Source organism: Moschus berezovskii, chromosome 9 (assembly GCF_049115385.1).
Source record: "Moschus berezovskii isolate FMDL1 chromosome 9, NW_MosBer_1.0, whole genome shotgun sequence".
Classification (NCBI taxonomy): Eukaryota; Metazoa; Chordata; class Mammalia; order Artiodactyla; family Moschidae; genus Moschus; species Moschus berezovskii.
In genome coordinates this window covers 3,040,250-3,062,066 of record NC_142468.1, presented here as the reverse complement: position 1 = coordinate 3,062,066, position 21,817 = coordinate 3,040,250, and the positions used below count along the sequence as shown (strand labels likewise).

The 21,817-nt window shown below is 38.2% G+C and overlaps 1 protein-coding gene across 13 annotated transcripts in view; it reads right to left on the bottom strand.

Annotated features, from left to right (window-relative positions):
- Positions 1-21,817, bottom strand: part of EML5 (EMAP like 5) — a 154,284-nt gene that overhangs the window by 20,686 nt on the left and 111,781 nt on the right. For 12 of the 13 annotated variants that reach the window (XR_008687285.2, XM_055436542.2, XM_055436546.2 and 9 more), the window contains 5 exons: positions 19,708-19,834; positions 13,492-13,570; positions 11,806-11,935; positions 8,781-8,879; positions 4,653-4,673 (listed from right to left, as the gene is read on the bottom strand). Coding sequence is in view for 12 of the 13 variants with exons in the window: in XM_055436542.2 (XP_055292517.2) it covers positions 4,653-4,673; positions 8,781-8,879; positions 11,806-11,935; positions 13,492-13,570; positions 19,708-19,834 (456 nt within the window). In the remaining variant the exon portion in view is untranslated. Of the gene's footprint in view, positions 1-4,652; positions 4,674-8,778; positions 8,880-11,805; positions 11,936-13,491; positions 13,571-19,707; positions 19,835-21,817 lie in introns of all 13 variants that reach the window. The other variant, XM_088839397.1, reaches the window with a different exon arrangement.

Below are 21,817 nucleotides of genomic sequence, written 5' to 3'. Positions count from 1 at the left end.
CCACTCTATCAGAAAGACTGCTGGATCTACCTCTAAAACCTAATAAGCCATCTCTGTCTAGTTCCATTTGCACTCCTATCACCCTAGTTTAAAATGTCTCTTGCTTGGACTACTGCAAGAGCCTCCCAATTTTCTGGAGGCCCATTCCTCTCTGTGCTCTAATAGTGCAGAGAGGGATACTCAGAGTGTAAATTAGGCATATAAACTCCCCTGCCTACAACTCTCCGGTGATGGACTCTGTACTTAGTAGGAATGCAAACTCCTCTCTATGACCTGCAAAGCCCCACGTGACTGATCCAACCTCTTTCAAAGTTCGTCTCAGAGGCCTTACTGCAGTCACACTAACCTTCCTGTTTCTTGATTCAGCTTTAGGGCCTCCACAGCAAAGAGTTAACACAAGCAGGACTGAAATCACTATCACTAGAATGGCCTGCTTGCTAACGTGTAAGAACCTGTCTTCTGAAATGTTTCCTGTGTTGATAAGGCTATTTTGTCCATCTGGGGCACCGAATACCTGCCTTCTCCTCAGAGTATGCTATTTCAGTCCTTGTGGCTCTATGTTTATGCGATCAGCCTCCAATAACCAATCTTGGTCTCTGAGTCTTCAGCGGGCCACCCTGGGCAGAAGCTGGTAGAAGCAGGTTCTGTGTGACCCCTGGAGCAGTGCTTTGAAAGAGACACAGATCTAGGACCACCATGCCTTGATCCTCTAGGACCGCTGAAGGTGTGAGTGGTCTCGGAGCCTCAACCCAGGCCTGAGTCTGGAGCCCCCAGATCACCCTTTGGCCGTCACTGTTTAGTATCATTATTGGCCTAGCTAAATCTTACCACTTCTGGAAAAAACCACTGTTTTGTTGCTATCACCCTGTTGTTTATCACGTTTATCACCATCTTAGATCATGCTATTTTTAAAAATATACTTATGTATTGCCTGTCTCCCTCTAAAGCAGAACTCAGCAAACTTTTACTGTAAAAGAGACAAAACTGAAGATATTATGCATGTTCTTATGTAATAAAAGAAAACAATTTTCTTTTGTGGAAAACAAATTTCCACAAAATTTTTATTGATGAAATTCACTGAGTGAAAATTTTTATAATATCAATCTACTAATGAGAATTAATTTTTTGAGGGGGAATATTAATTCACTTAAGTGGGGTTCAAAGTCAATGTTCTTTATTTTTTTAAAAAATTACAAATGTTCATCTGTTAATCATGACCTATAATGATTTTCAATTCTGACAATGTCTCACAGATAGGTACTGTCAAATATGAATATCAATCCAAAGCAAATGATTTTAACCGAACATGTTAATCACTTGGAAGACATTCAGAAAACTATGTTAGAGTTCTGGCCTGGTGTCTGTCTTTTTAGCATGTATTATATTGCAGAATAATAACTATAAATTGAATGTTAGGTGGAAGTTCCTCAACTGTAGAGTTAAACAGATTTTTTAAATATGGCAATTTTCTTTACACTTGTATCAAGATCTAAAACAAATGCTGCTGGAACTGAAATTTGAGCCCAGACAATATAGTTGCTGCAAATTTGTGTGGGAAAGAGAATCTGGGGTCTTGTCTTAATCTCTGACAGTATGAGACATACACAGTGCAGTTTGGCGTGACTTGTGACTCAAAGATGAGTTGTCACCAAATGATTTTCCTGCAGTGTAAGTTTCACATATAAGCACTGTAATTTCAAGGTGTGTAACTGTAATTGTAGTTTCCTTGTAACTTCAGGTTGAATCATTAAGAAACATTATCAAATCTGCAGCAAAAACTCATTTCCAAAGCCATTCAGTTTTCCATAATAGAGACTGAGGGTAGTTCGTCTCACAGAAATTTCAGTCCTGGCTCTGAGTGACAGAAATTGCAAAGAACAACAACAAAAAACGTTACCACTGCTACACCACTAAACTGCTGTGGCAGGGCAAGTCCAGATATTCACCTTCTATTTCTGACAGAAATTAAAGGAATTGATGATGGTTAAGGCTATGAGAGCAAATAAAGTTAACTGCTGACTCTCAAAAACAAAATACTGAGGTTCAATTATACGTGATAGATTGAAACATTTTTCACAAAGCAGCTGCTGAGGAACAACGCAGTGAATGAACTACAGGCTTCAGGTGCCTCTGAGGCTCACGAGCCTTGTACATTTTACAGACGATCCTCTTTTCTGCTCTAGCTCTACACGTATTTTTACCACCCTCAGTTGAAGTACATCTTAACAGATTCCACTTCAGGTTGTCCTGAATTAAGTTTTCTTAAGTTATTTGAAAATATTATCTTTTCAAGTTGTTCCATGGAGACCATTTATAGAGGCAAACTGTCACTTAAAAGTCAGCACCGATTTCTCAGATAAACAGCTGGCAACATCTGTCAGCCTATCAAGAACCAGGGGAAACCATTCAGAATCATCTGCCCCCTTTTCTGCCTGTTTTTTGTGACTACTGATGTTGTTCGCAAAGCCCTCAATTGTTTTAGCAGTGGTTCCTGGCAAAAGATCTTAAACAAGTTTATTTTCTCTGGACACTTATTCACTGCAGTCAAACATGACTTAATTAAGCCAGCAATAAACAGCTTGTCTTAATTAGCTAACAAATGAGTCATTCAGAACCTTACTTAGGTTTTAGCCACATTTTATTTTTTGAAGAAATTCTATTGTGATGAGATATTGTGTTTTTAAATAATTTTTTTTTAGTTTAATTTAATTTAATTAATTAATTTATTTTTGGCCACACCACACTGCATGCAGGATCCTAGCTCCCTGACCACGGATTGAACCCGAGCCACCTACAGTGGAAGCCTGGACCACCAGGGAAGTCTCAAGATACTATTTTAAAGTTCCTAATTTTTCTGACTTTTGCTTTCCTGTGACCTGGGGATATTGCAATAAAGTCAGTGTGAAAATGTTAACATACACTGAATTCTTTCAGCACAGCTACAGTGTCACTGCATGAAAAGCACAGTGTTTTACCATCTCATTTGACAACAAAATCCACACTGTGCCTTTCTAATTTGACAAAGTCTATTTTTCCTTTCCCCTCTCTTGTTTTGCCATGATAGATAGATATACAATGGTTAAAAAAACAAAATGGCAGCAAAGTGGATACACCTAAAGAATGCTATATTAGTGAAATAAGACTGAGAAAGACAAACACTGTGAGGTATCACTTATATGTAGAATCTAAAAAACAAGACAAACGAACGTATATGCAAACCAGAAAACAGACTCACGGATACAGAAAACAAACTAGTGGTGACCTAAGGAGAGAGGGAAGTGGGTGGGGCAGATTAGGGGTAGGAGATTAAGAGATACAAACTGTTTTGTATAAAATAGGTAAGGATATATTGTATAGCACAGGGGAATTCTAGCCATTGTCTTGCAGTAACTCTTAGTGGTATGAAAAAAGCTATGAAAAATGAATCACAATGTTGTATCTCTGACAGTTAAATAATGCTGCATATCAACTATGCTTCAGGAACAACACAATGGTGCGGAATATAGCAACACATGGAGTGCTCAAAACCTGCCAAGCTTTAAACACAGAACCACTGCCATCTGCAGTGTGCCACGCTGCACTGGAAAGCAATGAGTGTTAAAAACAGTCTCTGCAGCAACCCTGCCAGGAGAGCACCAAAGCTGCTGTGGACACTATGTGACTGAACAAGCAGGACCATGTCCAGAAACCTTATCTGTGGACACTGAAGTCTGAATTCCATACTCTTCTCATGTTTTGTGAAATTTTATTCTTTCTTTGATATTTTCCAACTATTTAAATGACTAAAAACTATACTCAGTCATGGGCTGTACAAAAACAGGTGGTGGGCAGATCTGGCCCAAGGGCTCTAAGTCTGCTAACCTCTATTCTTGAGTGTAGCCCAAGAGAGCAAGGCCATTGTCTGCTCTGCTGAATACATTTGTGGTTAAATAGTCAAATCACAAAATCATGCTTTATCCTGGAGGAGAAGGAAATGGATACAAATCACTGGGAAATGTTTTCTTACCAGACTGTTAATTCTTACTATATTATATGAACTGAAATTGAGTTGAAAAAGCCTAGCTAATATCTAAAAACAACTGACATGCATTTGTTCATCTAAGAGCTTTGTAACTTCACAAAGTCATGATCAAATTCAATAATAAAAAGTTATTTTCAAATCTTTAAATGTTCTGTTGATCTCACATATGCAATAATTTTGATGATCATATAAAAAAAGTAATTGAAAAAATTTTATTTCTAGGCAATAAAATTTACTGATTCATACTTAAGATCAAATTTTAGCCCCACCTTTATTCCTACCAGCTATATGATATTGGCAAATTAATACCTACTATGGAGAATTCTTGTGACGACTAAATAGGTAATACAAGTAAAGTGCGTACAACAAATCTGAGCACACTAAGAAAGTCAAAATATATCAGTTTAAAAAAAAAATTACTGTAGATAAGGCTCAGTATCATGACATTAAAATGATGTATTCTTGTCTACGGCCATACCATCCTGAACGCGCCCGATCTCGTCTAAAATCATCGATGTATTCTTGACTTTTAAAAAACCCAAAATAGTTCAGCTATCTTATTACTCTATAAAAATGTAGGCTATCACTACTTAACAATATGAGTAAAAGAGAAAGTGATAAATTTCCTTACCTGACATGTCTGCTGAATCACCTATAATGGAAAAGTAGCAGAAAAATAATTATCCAGAAACAGCATAAACACTATATGCAAAATTTATAAAAACTCAATTACCATAAGATAATTTTAAATAATTTAAATAATTGTGTCATATATAAAATTATGTAAAATTGAGTACACTATAAGTGAAGCCACTAATTTCAATTATATATGCAAATTAATATTATATGATTATGACCTTTCAATCTTTAGATCAGTATTTTCTTTAGTGAGTTATGTGAAATTATAAAAACGTTTAAAATAGTACTGATATGGTTTAAAATTGATATGACGTTATTTTGGTTTACAAATGCCCTGCTAATAGATGCTTTGGGCTTTCATGTAGCTCTACTTGAAGGGAAGAATCAGATCTAAACCATCTGAAAGAAGTGATGGTAAAAGTTGGCATGTAACTCAAGGAAAGGAAGGCTCTTAATTCAGGCCACAAACTTAACCCCTTTCTTATTTTTCTTAACTAAACATTTTCTGTCTGAGTAAAAGATTGCCAGAAAAGGAAATATGAAATTCATCATATTTACAGTAGAAATACTTATTAATCAAAATTTCAGAGTGAATAATCTTTAGCAAGAAAGAAAGCAGAAACATTCAGAAACCTTTTTTAGATAGATGATTGTTCTCTGCTTTATTAGAACTTTATATCCCTGTGTGCTTCAGTTGTGTCCGACTCTGTGTGACCCCATGGACTGTAGCCTGCCAGGTTCCTCTGTCCATGAGATTTTCCAGGCAAGGATACTGGACTGGGTTGCCATTTCCTTCTCCAGGGGATCTTCCCAACCCAGGGACTGAATCCATGTCTCTTATGTCTCCTGCATTGGCAGGTGGGTTCTTTACCACTAGCGCCACCTGGGAATCCTATGAAATTACTGTTTCAAGGACATATTGATAATGTAGATGTACTGTGTCCTGACCTGAAATATGAGCGAAAAGGCAATAAAGTACTTGACTCTGCTGAGAAGGTCAGTCAGGATATACCACTTTTAGATTTGAACATGCTCTGATGACAACGAAGTGATGACAGCACTTGAAACTATGTCACATGAAGAATGGTTTAAAACTGAGGGCTTTGGTTTTGGAAAACAGGATTATCCTGGAATATCTGTGGGCCTGGGGCAAATAAAGAGTACAGATAAAGACCTAACCATCACAGGTCTAAACATTCTAGGTGCCCCAAAATGAGGACCAGTGAACTGCCATCAAAAAGAAACAGATTTCTGTTCTATATGAGGAAGCATTTTATAACAGAGCTTCCTAAGGAGAGGTTAGGAACACTTAGATATAAAAACATTCCTTCAGGCCCACAATAGATAATTGTTTCTCCCAAATTCATAAAGTCAGAGAAACACTGATTGATACAAGTAAAACGACACAAAGGAACCATTCTCCAAAGGTTTCTTAGGTCAATTTACAAAGGCAATAGAAATAAAAGCAAAAATAAACAAATGGGACCTAAGGAAATTTAGAAGCTTTTGCATAGCAAAGGAAACCATAAATAAAATGAAAAGACAACCTATAGATTGGAAGAAAATATTTGCAAATAATTTGACCAACAGGGCTTAATTTCCGAAATATACAAACAGCTCACAGAACTGAATGACAAAAACAATCCAATCAAAAATCGGAAGAAGACCTAAACAGACATTTCTCCAAAGAAGACATATTGTTCAATATCACAAATTATTAGAGAAATGCAAACCAATCACTTGATACAGGTCAGAATGGCTATCATCAGAAAGTCTAAAATTTTTTGCAAGGGTGTGGAGAAAAGAGAACCTTTCTACACTGTTAGTACGTATGTATGTGTTAGTCCCTCAGTCGTGTCTGACTCTGTGACCCCATGGACTAGAGCCCGTAAGACTCCTCTGTCCATGGGATTCTCCAGGCAAGAATACTGGAGTGGGCTGCCATATCCTCCTCCAGAGGGCACTGTTGCTAAGAATGTAAATTGGTGTAGCCACTATGGAAAACAGTATGCAATTCCTCAAGAAACTAAGAACAGAGTTGCCATATGATCTGGCAATCCCACTCCTGGGCATATATCCAGAGAAAACTCTACTTTTAAAAGATACATGCATCCTAATGTTCATAGCAGCACTATTTACAAGAGCGAAGATATGGAAGCAACCTACATGTCCATCAGCAGATAAATGGCTAAAGAAGATGTGGTACATGTATACACGAAGGAATAATCCTCAGCCACAGAAGGACGCGACGGTGCCATCTGCAGCAACACGGATGGACACAGAGAGGGTCATACTACGTGAAGTGAGTCAGACAGAGAAAGACAGATTCCACATGACATCACACATATGCGGAATCTAAAGTATGACACAAATTCAGTTCAGTTCAGTTCAGTTCAGTCGCTCAGTCGTGTCCGACTCTCCGCGACCCCATGAATCACAGCATGCCAGGCCTCCCTGTGCATCACCAACTCCCGGAGTTCACTCAAACTCATGTCCACAGAGTCGGTGATGCCATCCAGCCATCTCATTCTCTGTCGTCCCCTTCTCCTCCCGCCCCCAACCTTTCCCAGCATCAGAGTCTTTTCCAGTGAGTCAACTTGTCGCATGAGGTGGCCAAAGTATTGCAGTTTCAGCTTTAGCATCAGTCCTTCCAATGAACACACAGGATCGATCTCCCTTAGAATGGACTGGTTGGACCTCCTTGCAGTCCAAGGGACTCTCAAGAGTCTTCTCCAGCACCACAGTTCAAAAGCATCAATTCTTTGGCAATCAGCTTTCTTCACAGTCCAACTCTCACATCCATACATGACCACGGGAAAAACCATAGCCTTGACTAGACGGACCTTGGTTGGCAAAGTAATGTCTCTGCTTTTTAATATACTATCAAGGTTGGTCATAACTTTCCTTCCAAGGAGTAATTAATTAATGACACAAATTAGCTTACTAATAAAACAGAAACAGACTCACAGACAGAGAAAACAAATGAATGCTTACCAAAGGAGAAAGGGCATGGGGGAGGGACAAATTGGAAGTTTGGGATTAGCAGATACAAATACTATATATAAAACAGATAAACAACAAGGTCTTACTATATACCACAGGGAACTATATTCAATGCCCTGTGATAACCCGCAACAGAAAAGAACTGAACTACCCTGCTGTCCATCAGAATCTAACACATCATGTATCAACTATACATCAATAAAATGTAAATAACTAATAAATTCAAAGCTTAGAATACTGTGTATGGAACAGGTTAAGAACTGACCTACTTTCTTTTTAATAGGAGAAAATTTTTACAGAAAGGAAGATTACAAGGGTCTTTGTGGCCTAACTGTAGAACTAATAGATAACAGAGAACAAGTTTCTAACTGATCATATTAAAGCGTAAATTATCTTATTCAAGGAGAAAAAAAAGCCTGGAAAGTTGCCTTAGCCATTGAGGCTCACTGAAATCCAATAAACCCAATGATTTTGATCATTTTTACAAACTATACAGGGGTTGTGAAGATCTCACTGATCAGGTCTATTACGTAGTAGGCACAGTGATCAATTACTGGTAGATCTGTCCTAAAGAGACATGCCACCCTCTCATCATTTTGCTTGTGGAGTTATGACTTTTGTCAAAGTTTTCTAGAGAGTTGAAAGAAAATAGCAAGATGGGGGATTTCAAAACCAGTTGGCAAATCTGATCACTGCCAAAGGAAAGGGCAGAAGGGCTCAGCGACGCAGCACAGGCTCGGCTTCCCCGCTGTCCAGAGCGTGCCCTGCCGAGGCAGAGGACACTGCCCGCTCGTCAGCCACTTGTCATCCTCATACTCACCACTCCTGCCGCAGACTCTTCCTTCCTGCTTTACATGCTATTAAATTAAAACTTTCTGCTGCTCAGAAATTTCTGCTAAAGGAGCAAATCCAACTATTTCAACCACCATAAAATACACTGCTCTTCATTCTGAACTGTCTGGACCAATACAGATAAACAAAGTGAAAAAAATACGGTAAAACTGGATGTGTGCTTCACGTACAAATGCATTTCAAACAATACACAAAACTGTTTTGGTCTTTTTCCCCGAGAAGACCATGACTTAATACTATTTCTTTTTAAAATACAGAAACATACCTACTTGGCCAGTTGCCACTATGTTGATAAATTTGGGGTGTTGATTTACAGTGAGGCACAGAATATCATCGTTATGTTCCTGATAAAAACTCTGATTCCCTATAAAAAAAAGAATTTGAAAATTAAATTTGAAAACTTTAACGTGAAATAGTCAAATGCACTTTACTCAGAGTAATAAACTGCTGTTTAACTTCCTTGCTTATTTAACACACATTTTTTGAGCACAGTGTATATATTTCACCCTAAGGATGTAAACGTGACTGAGAAACCCTCAAAGGAGTGAACCCTGAACGCATCACCCATGTAAAACCAGGTTGGAGACATCAAGTGCCACAAGAGAGGTAAAGATCAAAGCGCTATGGAAATATGCAGTGGTCTGTTCTTCTTATGAACAGACGGCACTCCTGAACTGACACAACAGATTCTGGAAATGTGAATGTTGTTGGGGCAGGCATTTCAGGAAGAGGAATACTTGAAGCAAAGATACAAAGGCAGGGAAGCCGTGGATATGCATACAGATGGCTCATTTGGCTGAAATTCAGGGTAACAAAAAAGAAAAGTGAGAAACATTGTTGGACAGGCAAGTTCGAACTAGAATTACAGAGGATTCTGAAAACAAGCCTATTATTAAATTTTATATTTATTCTGTAGTCAGCAGGGAGGTTCTGAAAACATTCTGATCTAAGAAGTAATACGATTCATCTAGAAGCAGTGACAGTGAAGAGACCTTGGCAGACTATGGCTGTGCAGGAGGCAAGAAAGGGAAGCTTCTGCAAGTCAAATGCAGAGGTGGGAAACGAGGCCAGGGTGGCAGACTGGGTCCGGGTTATAGAGTGCCGTCGACACCCGGTCCTCCAAAGAGCAGAACAAAACCAAAGAAAAACATTTTTACACAATATTGAAGATATCTAACATTATTTTTGAACTTCTTCTGAAAGTAAAATGTGCTTCATATTTCCCAGGGCTGAGTTCAGTTAAAGGAACAAACAAATAATTATATGTGCTACTGACTAACGGAGAAGGCAATGGCAAGCCACTCCAGTACTATTGCCTAGAAAATCCCATGGATGGAGGAGCCTGGTAGGCTGCAGTCCATGGGGGTCGCTAAGGGTCAGACATGACTGAGCGACTTCACTTTCACTTTCACACATTGGAGAAGGAAATGGCAACCCACTCCAGTGTTCTTGCCTGGAGAATCCCAGGGACGGGGGAGCCTGGTGGGCTTCCGTCTATGGGGTCACACAGAGTCGGACACGACTGAGGTGACTTAGCAGCAGCAGCTACTGACTAAATCAGTAGATCAGCTAACAGACCAGGGCTTCTTGGACCTACACATAGTAATGTACCCCCAGAGCGGTGGGAGGCCACTGGGGCAGGGGCTTAGTCGTCCATCTGCCCCGGCTCTCTATATCCCACCATTAGGGAGGTGAGTAACTAAAACCAGGAAACTAAAGAAAACTACATGTGTGAACATGGAAGTATGTCTACACTTTCATCCTGATGTGGCGTGTCTTTTCTTGTCTTCTATGTCCTCTGTGAAGGATAAGTGAAGCTGCAAAGAGGATTTTCTATTAATAAGAGGTATTTTTTAATGACCTAAAGTATTGAATAGAAAATTACCATTGATTTGTGTAATCTTGATGAATCATTTTCTTAAGGAAACTAAAACAGATATACCATATTAATGATTAATACTGACCAGGGGTAGGGGATTATGACTCACATAATCCATTCTACCTAATTAGAAAAAAAAAAGCCAGAAATGTTTGTACTAGATAAACTATATCTTCAATGCAAACAGTGACAGACTATTTTGTTGGGCTCAAAATCACTGCAGATGGCGACTGCAGCCATGAAATTAAAAGATGCTTCCTCCTTGGAAGAAAAGCTATGACAAACCTAGATAGTGTATTAAGAAGCAGAGACATCACTTTGCTGACAAAGGTCCATCTAGTCAAGGCTACGGTTTTTCCAGTGGTCATGTATGGATGTGAGAATTGGACCACAAAGAAAGCTGAGCACCAAAGAATTGATACTTTTGAACTGTGGTGTTGCAGAAGACTCTTGAGAGTCCCTTGGACTGCAAAGAGGTCAAATCAGTCCATCTTAAAGAAGATCAGTCCTGAAAATTCACTGGAAGGACCAATGCTGAGGCTGAAACTCCAATACTTTGGCCACCTGATGCAAAGAGCTGACTCACTGGAAAAGACCCTGATGCTGGGAAAGATTGAAGGCGGGAGTAGAAGGGGACAACAGAGGATGAGATGGTTGGATGGCATCACCAACTCAATGGACAAGACTTTGAGCAAGCCCCAGGAGATGGTGAAGGACAGGGAAGACTGGCGTGCTGCAGTCCACAGGGGGTCACAAAGAGTCGGACACGACTGAGCGACTGAACAACTTTCTGACTATGAGGTTTATAACTTTTTGTAATAAAGCAATTCAAAATTAATAAAGAGTATTACTAGGAGGATTATCACATCCTTGGTCATCAAATGATGCCTAGAGAACTGTTTCAACAATACAATCAGTTAAACAGACGCCAAGAAATATTTTCCCATCTCTTGGATCTAACAGGTATCATCAGTCAAGTCACAGGCAAGCAGCTTTCTTAACCGTTTTGGCTTTCCAAGCCCTCAGCAGGAACACTGCCACTCCACCGCCAGTCCCCAGCAATCACTCACCCAACATGCTCCTTTCAATCACTATCAAAGACAACCACTTGCGGGGAAACAGAATAAAGTTACAAATGTTTTTGCTATAAAACATGCTTTCAACATACAGTAATCCTTCACTTTTAACCGAGATCTATAAGCATTTTGCATTATGAAGTCCTTTTCTGCTGTGATATACTCTCCTCAAGATTGTAAATTACTTAAAATATTACTAGGAAATTCTACAGTATGAAATATTCATATTCCAGATTCATGTATTTTAATTATTTATATTTTTAACAGAGTTTTAAGATGCTAAATAAAAAATTCTCAATTTTAAAAGAGGTGAATGGAGAATTAGGGTTTCCTACCGGTAGCAACATTGTGAAGAATTCCAACGGATGCGGTGTGATAAATTATATCATCACCATCATTTAAATAATGAACATTATTCCTGCAGTCTCGGCCTCGATAGCCAAAAACGAGCTCCAACACAAGGTCCTAAAACAATGATAAAACCATTATACATCTGCTCATGTCTAAATGTTCACCATTATTTTGTTGTATATAGTACTGGTGGTCTTCAGTCAAAATGCAGGATGCATTTTTCATTTATAAATTTCAAACACAAAACTAAACTAGATACGCCTCTCTATTAAGCTCTTTTGAGCAGCTGAAACACACATTCCATACTTTTCTACATGAATCTATAAAAATGAAAAGGGAAGCACACTGTCATCTGACTCCAAGAATTTTAGTTCTTAAGATTTTGTTTGTTAAACACTGAGATACTTTGTGTCCAAAAGAAAAATACTTCAATTTGTGTTAACTCTTAGTCAAAAATATTTGATCTGCATATATAACTGAGGATAAATTAGGTCCAAGAGATATGCTTCCAAGGATCCAAACAGTTTATCAGCTTCATGTACTAAGCATGCCGTCTCTGATAACTCATACTAAAGATAATCCTGCTACTCCAAGTGCCCATTTTCACTGACTGTGTGAGGCTGAGTGGGGCAGGAAGCACAACAATCACCCTCCCACAGCTTTACACCTTGCTTCGGACCTCACGGAGCAGTCTGCTTAAGGACTGCCCTGTAGCTCAAATAGTAAAGAATCTGCCTGCGATGCAGGAGACCAGGGTTTGATCGCTGGGTCAGGAAGATCCTCTGGAGAAGGGAATCCACTCCAGTATGCTTCCTGGAGAGTTCCAAGGACAGAGAAGCCTGGCAGGCTACAGTCTGTGGGGTTGCAAAGAGTCAACCACGACTGAGCGACTGACAGACACCCAGCGGTCTGTCTGTTTTTGCTGATGCTGGGACTACGGAATGCTGGGAGAGCTTTTCTCTTTTGATCAGTTACTGTGGGAAGTTTCTTTGCTTGGAAGCAGGGCCATTATTAAACTCTACAGTGAATATCTCATGGGGTAAAAGTTCCTGCTGCTGCTGCTAAGTCGCTTCAGTTGTGTCCGACTCTGTGTGACCCCAGAGACAGCAGCCCACCAGGCTCCCCCGTCCCTGGGATTCTCCAGGCAAGAACACTGGAGTGGATTGCCGTTTCCTTCTCCAATGCAGGAAAGTGAAAGTGAAGTCGCTCAGTCGTGTCCGACTCTTAGCGACCCCATGGACTGCAGCCCACCAGGCTCCTCCTCCCATGGGATTTTCCAGGCAGGAGTACTGGAGTGGGGTGCCATCGTAAATCTTTAACTTATAAATTCAAATCACTAAGTACAGGACACTCTAAGGTGACTATGCTTCTATAAGCCACAGATCATTCCATACATTTACATTTAGAAGCTCTCTGAGATATGGTTCAATTCAGGGTATTATTCATAGAAAAATAAAAGACTAATAATAATAATAAAACCAGAGGATGTCAATCCAAGCTCAGACTTGACAGTTAAGCAATCAATTTTTACAACTGAACAAAAAAGAATCCCAGTACACTTATTTTCATGAAGAATAATGGTAAGATTTGGGTGTTTCACGAAAAGGAAAAAGAATAAACCCTGGATGCATTCGAAGGTACAGTTAACACCGGGGGTGGATTTTCCTCACCTCTATGGGCCTCTTCTTCTTGCCAATGTTGTTGGTCTGGAGTTTTTCTGGTTGGGGTGGGGCCCTGCTCACCGGAGGCCTGAAACAGAGAAGCGGGAGACAGGAGGGGAAGCATCACCCAGCGCCTCTCAGCTGAGCTCCTCTCGGCCCTCCCAAGAGCAATGTCTCTGACACTCTGCCCCATGCGTGAATCAATCTGCGTTTCTCATGAGACTCCACCCTCTAAATTGTGGTATCTTCCCAGGCAGCAAGGTAGAAAATGTCAGAACTTCTATTCATTTCTCTTTTAATTTCTTTGATGTATGTTCCATAAATGCAATGAATACAACAGCACAAGAAAAGATTGGTGATAAAAATACACAAATGTTAGTTTTACAAACTCAAAGCTCCTTGATGGGGTGCGTTATCAACAGCCTAGATGACTGCTCGAATGCAGCTATCTCAGTATCCTGCACGTGGCAAGTACTCAATATATGCTTTTTGAATTCTGGGAGTATTTCCATAAACTCTCCATACTGTTGGCGATGTAAAGCACATCTGAGCTCAAGCGTGTGCTCATCACCGGTCCGCCGTGCCCTCTGTCTCCTCTGCAGTCCCTAGTGTATTTATGGCAACACTGTCTGTCAGGCACACAAGACCTTTCACTGCAACTCTGTAGAAGGTTATTACTACTGCCTCCAACTCCTCTCCCCTCGTTTTCACTATTTACTTCATATTTTTCAAACTTACACAGTAGCTCTCAAATCTATTCCTCTCCCTCTGTTTCTACCACTAAGTCCAGAATCTATCTATAATGTGTCATTAGGTATATGGAATTCCCATTTTCAGCTACTTAAATGTGGCAACTCTTCCCTAAAAAAAGCCTTTTGTTTATTGTTTTTTTAAACCCACATCATTTAATAGTCATCATTCAAATGTTTAATAAGCTGAACAGTGAATCTAAATCAATCATATATCAATTCACCCTTCAAATTTAATATTAATTGGGTAAAAACTGAATCAGAAAATGATACAAGTTAACTTTCCAGTCAAGAAAACTCTATCATTTCTGAATAAATTCATAAAATTAAAGGCATAACAATATATCTGCATTTTCAAGGTACACACCTATACAAAGTAAATGAAGTGTTATGTCTTGAACATGTGATATAAACGTGTATTTTCATAGTGTCTGAAGCAGGATGCAGAAGCGTATAACCATGATGGTGACATGGAAGTGTTGCACTTGCAGCACTATACGAAGGACTTTTCAAATTATCACAAAAATTTTTGATTCCAAACCTTTTTCATATACTTTTAAAATATCTATAAGTAATAAATATAATTAACTTTATATTATTTAGTATTTTAAAATACTTCTGCTAAAATCAAAGAATGGGAGCAGCCTTGCCTTCTCCTCCAAGTCGTTGACCTTTATTCAGTGTTATTGTCTGACAACTTTAATAAGTGTATAACTTTTATCTATAAATCCTGAATAACAATTAAGCATATTTTAATTTTTGTAAAGATAATTTATATAGGATATATTATTGCTTAAAATTATACAACTTGGAAAATTATACAAGTCAAATGGATTAAGTTTTAGTAAGGCAGTTACTTATATGTTATGAATCCAATTATTAAAGTGAAAAAGTTGTGTCCAACTTTTGTGACTCCATGGACTATAACCCACCAGGTAAGAATCCAATTATTAAGATATAGTCACTTCAGGGATACTGATTTCAAAGGAGAAAAACATGGAAAGCTGTGGACAGAGGTAAAGAACACCAAGGAACACAGCACATTAATGATAAATATCAAAGATAATAAAAAGACAAAATCAGGCCTCATGGACTAGAGCAAAGAGAGAGGGTTACCTGGAGCCTCTTTCCAGCAGCAGATAAAAAAAAGGAAAAGATTACAACACAAATCTGAATTTAAAATAGCAGTAAAATATGTCCTGTAATAAAATACTTTTACACATTTAACGCAAATAAACTATATGATATATAGTAAAGGACTATTGTTTTTATTTATTGCTGTATATAAAAAAAGGCTTAAATTATTCCATTACTGGCAGGGAAATCAGAAGAAAACAGATGAAACGGAAAAGAATTCAACATGTCCTATGTTGTATATAGCTTGCCATTCTTATTTTTCACAGTGCAAACTGAATTTTAAACAAAATATTTAAGCTTATTTAATGTTTATTAACTTAAAAGGCTGGTTGCACCGCACTGCTATTAAGGACTGTCTCAGGAACCGAAGCTCCCCCTCCTCTGGCCCCAGAGGGACCCCCGGTCAGCCAGTGTAGCCAAGCACGCAGAGAGAGTCTTGAGACCACGTGGTATTTGGGACTGTTCCAACAAAGGAGGTAACTTAAAAAAATTCCCCATAGCAACATAATGGCTGAACAGAACTGGAAGGATCACAGCTGCTAATCTCATCCCCCCTCCCAATGAAACCAGAATTCTCTTACATGTCTAGAGCATCCCTTCACAACCCTGATGACAAGTGGGCATTTACTAAACCCTGCATGAACAACTGCCTGTAAGACGGCAATTATATCTCCACTTACTTTTCTTTCTTTTGGGAAACTAGTGATTCCAAAAATGATAAATTATTCTTTATGTGAAGTGGCCACCCAACTTTCCTTTATCCTGTGTTTCTTGCTAGTTCACTGTAAATTGTCAATGTCCCTTTAAAGTGCAGAGCTCAGTCCTGAAGAAGCTACTCCAGGTCTGATGCTAGGTCTGCATGCTTTACTGCTGTTAAAATAGTGTAAGATTATGAGGGCCTTTTAAAGAAGTCACATCACACTCCAGACTCATATCTTTGCACACACCACCTCCTGCTTAAAACAGTGAATTCCTGCTATCTGACAAATTAACTAAGGAGTACCTAATATTTGAAGCTCTGCACAATCTTTCTCAAATTTACTTGTTTGTCTTATCTGTCAGCATTTTCCTGCTGGCACCTTTTTTAACTTCAAAACAGATGGGGCTTTTCCATACTGTCCTGTTTCAGAAACTGTCTGAAGACACTTTTATTTTACTAAAGGTAACTATCAAACGACCCCAAACAGTCCTTTCTTGCACATATAATTTTATTAAACATGTAAATATCACTATCGCCCTATTTTAAATGTTTTGAAATTAATGAATATAAAACAAGTATGACATGAAACTAACAGGTTTGCTATCAACTGGAAAAGTTTTCACTGATAAAAATGTGTGATTACTGTTTTTACAAGTCTTTGAAATTTAAGGAAAAACTAAAACTATTAGAGTACAGGTGTTTATGAAAAGTCATCTGTAAAAACACTGATTATAAGGAAGACCCTTACAACAACACTCACATGTTGTATCTTCAAATGCAACTCTTTTTGGAGGATTTGTTTGCTTTCACTTTCTAATTCTTTCTCAGCAAAACTATTTCAGTGTTTTATAAGGAAAAAAATAAATACCTTAAAATACCACAAAGACCAAAACAGAAGAATAAATTTTTGAGTAAAATATTTTCTTAAATAAATTAACTTACCTTACTACTCCCTGCCTTCAAAAGAAGCAAGAGAAAAAAGTAAGGAGATAAACAGATATGAAAATTGATGATGAATAAAATATATCAGTTTAGTAGACAGAATAAAGGTAACAGGTCAATAAAATTCTAAGGAAATACAATAATGCCTAAATTTTATGTCATGTTGTTCTGATTTATTAAAAAATATTGGAAATTTGACTGACAAGTAACTACTTTAAATATAATAAGACTTGTCATAAAAATACTTAAACAGAAAAAGAAAAACATAAAATTATTAATGTCATTTAGGAAAAAAGAATCCACAAAAATATCAACTAAGTCAAATTGTCATCAGAAATATTTTCCTGTTAAGTAGATATTTGACAAACATTTGTTTTGTTTAAAAAATGTTTTGTATTTGATGATGATATATTTTATTTAAAACTGAAGACAATTATGTATACAGACCATTTAACCTCTTCACAGAAGTTCAAAGCTGATGAAAAAACAAAACCTCATTTTTATCTCCTTTGATTCTTGCATTTGATGAAAATGAAGATTCCTAACTATGAATCACAATTATGACTTTTCTGCCTTGGCATTTTCAGGAGAATTTAGTAGAGCTGAATTATAAAATAATTTGAGCACAAAACACAAAATAAATAGAAAATAATTTTGAGAATGCAAGTTAACAGCAAAGATTACAATTATGACAGTGTCAACCATTCTTTGTGAGCAGTAAAATATCTGTCAGAACTTGCGTCACTTCCACAATGAAGGAGGAAATTTAAGTGTTTTACCATGAGGGATGGTCTACAGATTAAATTAGGTCACTTTTTCTGACATACTACATTTATCTGATAAATGATAGTATTTTCTTTAAAAATCATTATAATAAATGAAAAATATTAATGAGAATATATAGCGATTCTTCTTCCCTAAATTACATTTTTCATTACCTGTGAGATATAATTTCTTTTAGGGAATACTAAGTACTATACTGAAAATATTCTAATTATGAACATCCACATTTGCATACTGATATGGCTCTAATTAATAAATGTATAGGTATTTAATTTAATTTCAGTACTAAAAGAAAAAGCTCTTAGGGAGTTCCCTGGAGTCCAGTGGTTTAGGACTCAGCACTTTTCCTGCTGTGGTCCTGGGTTCAATTCCTTGTTGGGGAACAAAGGTCTCACAAGTAGTGTGATGTGGCCTAAACTACAATAAAATAAAATTTTAAAAAAGGAAGTGTGTCAGTATTAACAAGATATCTCCTTAGATTACTTTGTATTTTATTCTAAGAAAGGGGTGGTGAAGGATTACTACCTAAATTCTTTATATACATTACTTAATTTCATGAAATACTCCATAAATTGTGGGTATAATGTTTATTTTACTTCTGAGGAAACTGAGGCTCAGAGAAAATGAAAAGTTTCTCAAGGTCACACAACTGGCAAATAATACAAATGGGTAAGTTGCTTCAGTTGTGTCCAACTCAGTGCGACCCCATGGACTGCAGCCTACCAGGCTCCTCTGTCCATGGGATTCTCCAGGCCAGAATATTGCGTGGGTTGCCATGCCTTCCTCCAGGCAATCTTCCCGACCCAAGGACCAAACCTGTGTCTACCTGCCTTGGCAGGTGCGTTCTTTACCACTGGCACCATCTGGGCTCTTATTCCAAAAACCATGCCCTTTGAACTGTCTTCAAAGTCAGTGTCAAGTCACCTCAACCTTGAATACCATACAAGTATTTAGATCATGGTATGTTCAGCATTAAAAAAAACATACCTCTAGTTTAATATTCTGCCCCTTCTTATGCCTTTATGGTTTCCCTGATAGCTCAGTCAGTAAAGAATCCACCTGCAATGCAGGAGACCAGGGTTCAATCCCTGGGTTGGGAAGATCCCTGGAGAAGGAAATGGCAACCCACTGCAGTAATCTTGCCTGGAAAATCCCACGGACAGAGGATCCTGGTGGGCTACAGTCCATGGGGTCCGCAGAGCCAGATACAACTTACACCACCAAACAGAACATCACTGTCTACCCCCTTTTTTAAAGTGAATCTATGCAATTCACTGATCCATACGCCTCTCCACTGTTTTCTATCTTCTCTAATGATTTTAAAAGCATCAGGCTCACAATTTTTCTCTTGATCTGTCACTCCACTAAGATACTTTATTAAATAAAGTTCTCTTTCCTCATAAGACTGCAGTGCACATAGCCTTATTTTGATTTGCTGATTCTTGACAAGGACCAATAATTCCCAGAGACAAGCTATACTTCAACTTGCCTTTTTGGAAAAAATTTAAAATAATGACTTTCTATCCTTGATGAAATGCACATGGATAAAAAGGCCTTTTCAAAACTTAAGCATCTCTCTGGTTCATGTGCTTCCTAAAACACACTAGGTATTAGATTCAGTCTGTATTATTTCTTGAAACCCTATCACATATATTTATAAAAGTTAGCAAGTAAGATTCTTTTAATCATACAGACTTTCTACATAGCATCATTCCCTAAGCTACTTGCAAAAGACAGCGTCATTACCAAAAAGTACGTAAGGACAAACATGCTTTCTAAGAGAAGCTGGGGACTGTAAAATGCAAGAGTACCACCGCCACTTATTTTCTGCAAAAAATTCATTCAGTTAAACAATCAATTCAATTTGTAATACTGATATGTTTTTCTTCATCTAGTTTTAAACTTGATTGTTACCTTTCATCAGCTGAGGGTTCTTTTTGTTGCAAATGAGGCTTGATTCCAAACATTGGGCGAATATTTGTTGATAAGGCTCTGATGGTGTAACTGATTTCATTCTCCCTTGTGACATCACTGTCATAGCCTAACATCAAAATATAAGAATTATCCTCTATGTTATAGCTGAGGATCTCAATTATGATCTTAAAAATCGGATACAAGGACATTCAGTTCAGTTCAGTTCAGTTCAGTCGCTCAGTCGTGTCCGACTCTCTGCGACCCCATGAATTACAGCACGCCAGGCCTCCCTGTCCATCACCAACTCCCGGAGTACACTCAAACTCATGTCCACAGAGTCGGTGATGCCATCCAGCCATCTCATTCTCCGTCGTCCCCTTCTCCTCCCGCCCCCAACCTTTCCCAAGGACATTAAACAATATGAAATAAGTTAAATACATCGTGTTATAGTCAAATTATGAAATAACAGCCAGTAAAAATGATGTAGAAGAATATTTAGTGATAAAGAATACTGATTAAGTGATAATAGCAAGCTACAAAAAAAACCTCAATATGATGCCATTTTTGCTAAAAAAAAAAAAAAAAAAGTATATAAATACACATACCCCTATGGGCAACATCTCAAATGTTAACAGAAGTTACCTCTTAGTGTTCAAATTATGGACGCTGTGTTCATTTTTTTATTGCAAAATGTACTTTCTAACTTTTCTACAATGAGTGGGCATTACTAGTGTAATAGGAAAAAACCAAAATTGTCTTAAAATGCAAAAAAAAAAATAGCCGTCTGAGGAGGCCTTACAAATAGCTGTGAAAAGAAGAGAAACGAAAAGCAAAGGAGAAAAGGAAAGATATAAGCATCTGAATGCAGAGTTCCAAAGAATAGCAAGGAGAGATAAGAAAGCCTTCCTCAGTGATCAATGCAAAGAAATAGAGGAAAACAACAGAATAGGAAAAACAAGAGATCTCTTCAAGAAAATTAGAGATTCCAAGGGAACATTTCATGCAAAGATGGGCTCGATAAAGGACAGAAATGGTATGGACCTAACAGAAGCAGAACATATTAAGAAGAGGTGACAAGAATACACAGAAGAACCGTATAAAAAAGATCTTCACGACCAAGATAGTCACGATAATGTGATCACTGACCTAGAGCCAGACATCTTGGAATGTGAAGTCAAGTGGGCCTTAGAAAGCATTACTACAAACAAAGCTAGTGGAGGTGATGGAATTCCAGTTGAGCTATTTCAAATCTTGAAAGACGATGCTGTGAAAGTGCTGCACTCAATATGCCAGCAAATTTGGAAAACTCAGCAGTGGCCACAGGACTGGAAAAGGTCAGTCTTCATTCCAATCCCAAAGAAAGGGAATGCCAAAGAATGCTCAAACTACCCCACAATTGCACTCATCTCACATGCTAGTAAAGTCATGCTCAAAATTCTCCAAGCCAGGCTTCAGCAATATGTGAACCGTGAACTCCCAGATGTTCAAGCAGGGTTTAGAAAAGGCAGAGGCACCAGAAATCAAATTGCCAACATCCACTGGATCATGGAGAAAGCAAGGGAGTTCCAGAAGAGCATCTATTTCTGCTTCATTGATTATGCCAAAGCCTTTGACTGTGTGGATCACAATAAACTGTGGAACATTCTGAAAGAGATGGAAATACCAGACCACCTGACCTGCCTCTTGAGAAACCTGTATGCAGGTCAGGAAGCAACAGTCAGAACTGGACATGGAACAACAGACTGGTTCCAAATAGGAAAAGGAGTGCGTCAAGGCTGTATATTGTCACCTTGCTTATTTAATTTATATGCAGAGTACATCAGGAGGAACGCTGGGCTGGAAGAAGCACAAGCTGGAATCAAGATTGCTGGGAGAAATATCAATAATCTCAGATATGCAGATGACACTACCCTTATGGCAGAAAGTGAAGAGGAACTCAAAAGCCTCCTGATGAAAGTGAAAGAGGAGAGTGAAAAGGTTGGCTTGAAGCTCAACATTCAGAAAACAAAGATCATGGCATCTGGTCCCATCACTTCATGGCAAATAGATGGGAAAACAGTGGAAACAGTGTCAGACTTTATTTTTTTGGGCTCCAAAATCACTGCGGATG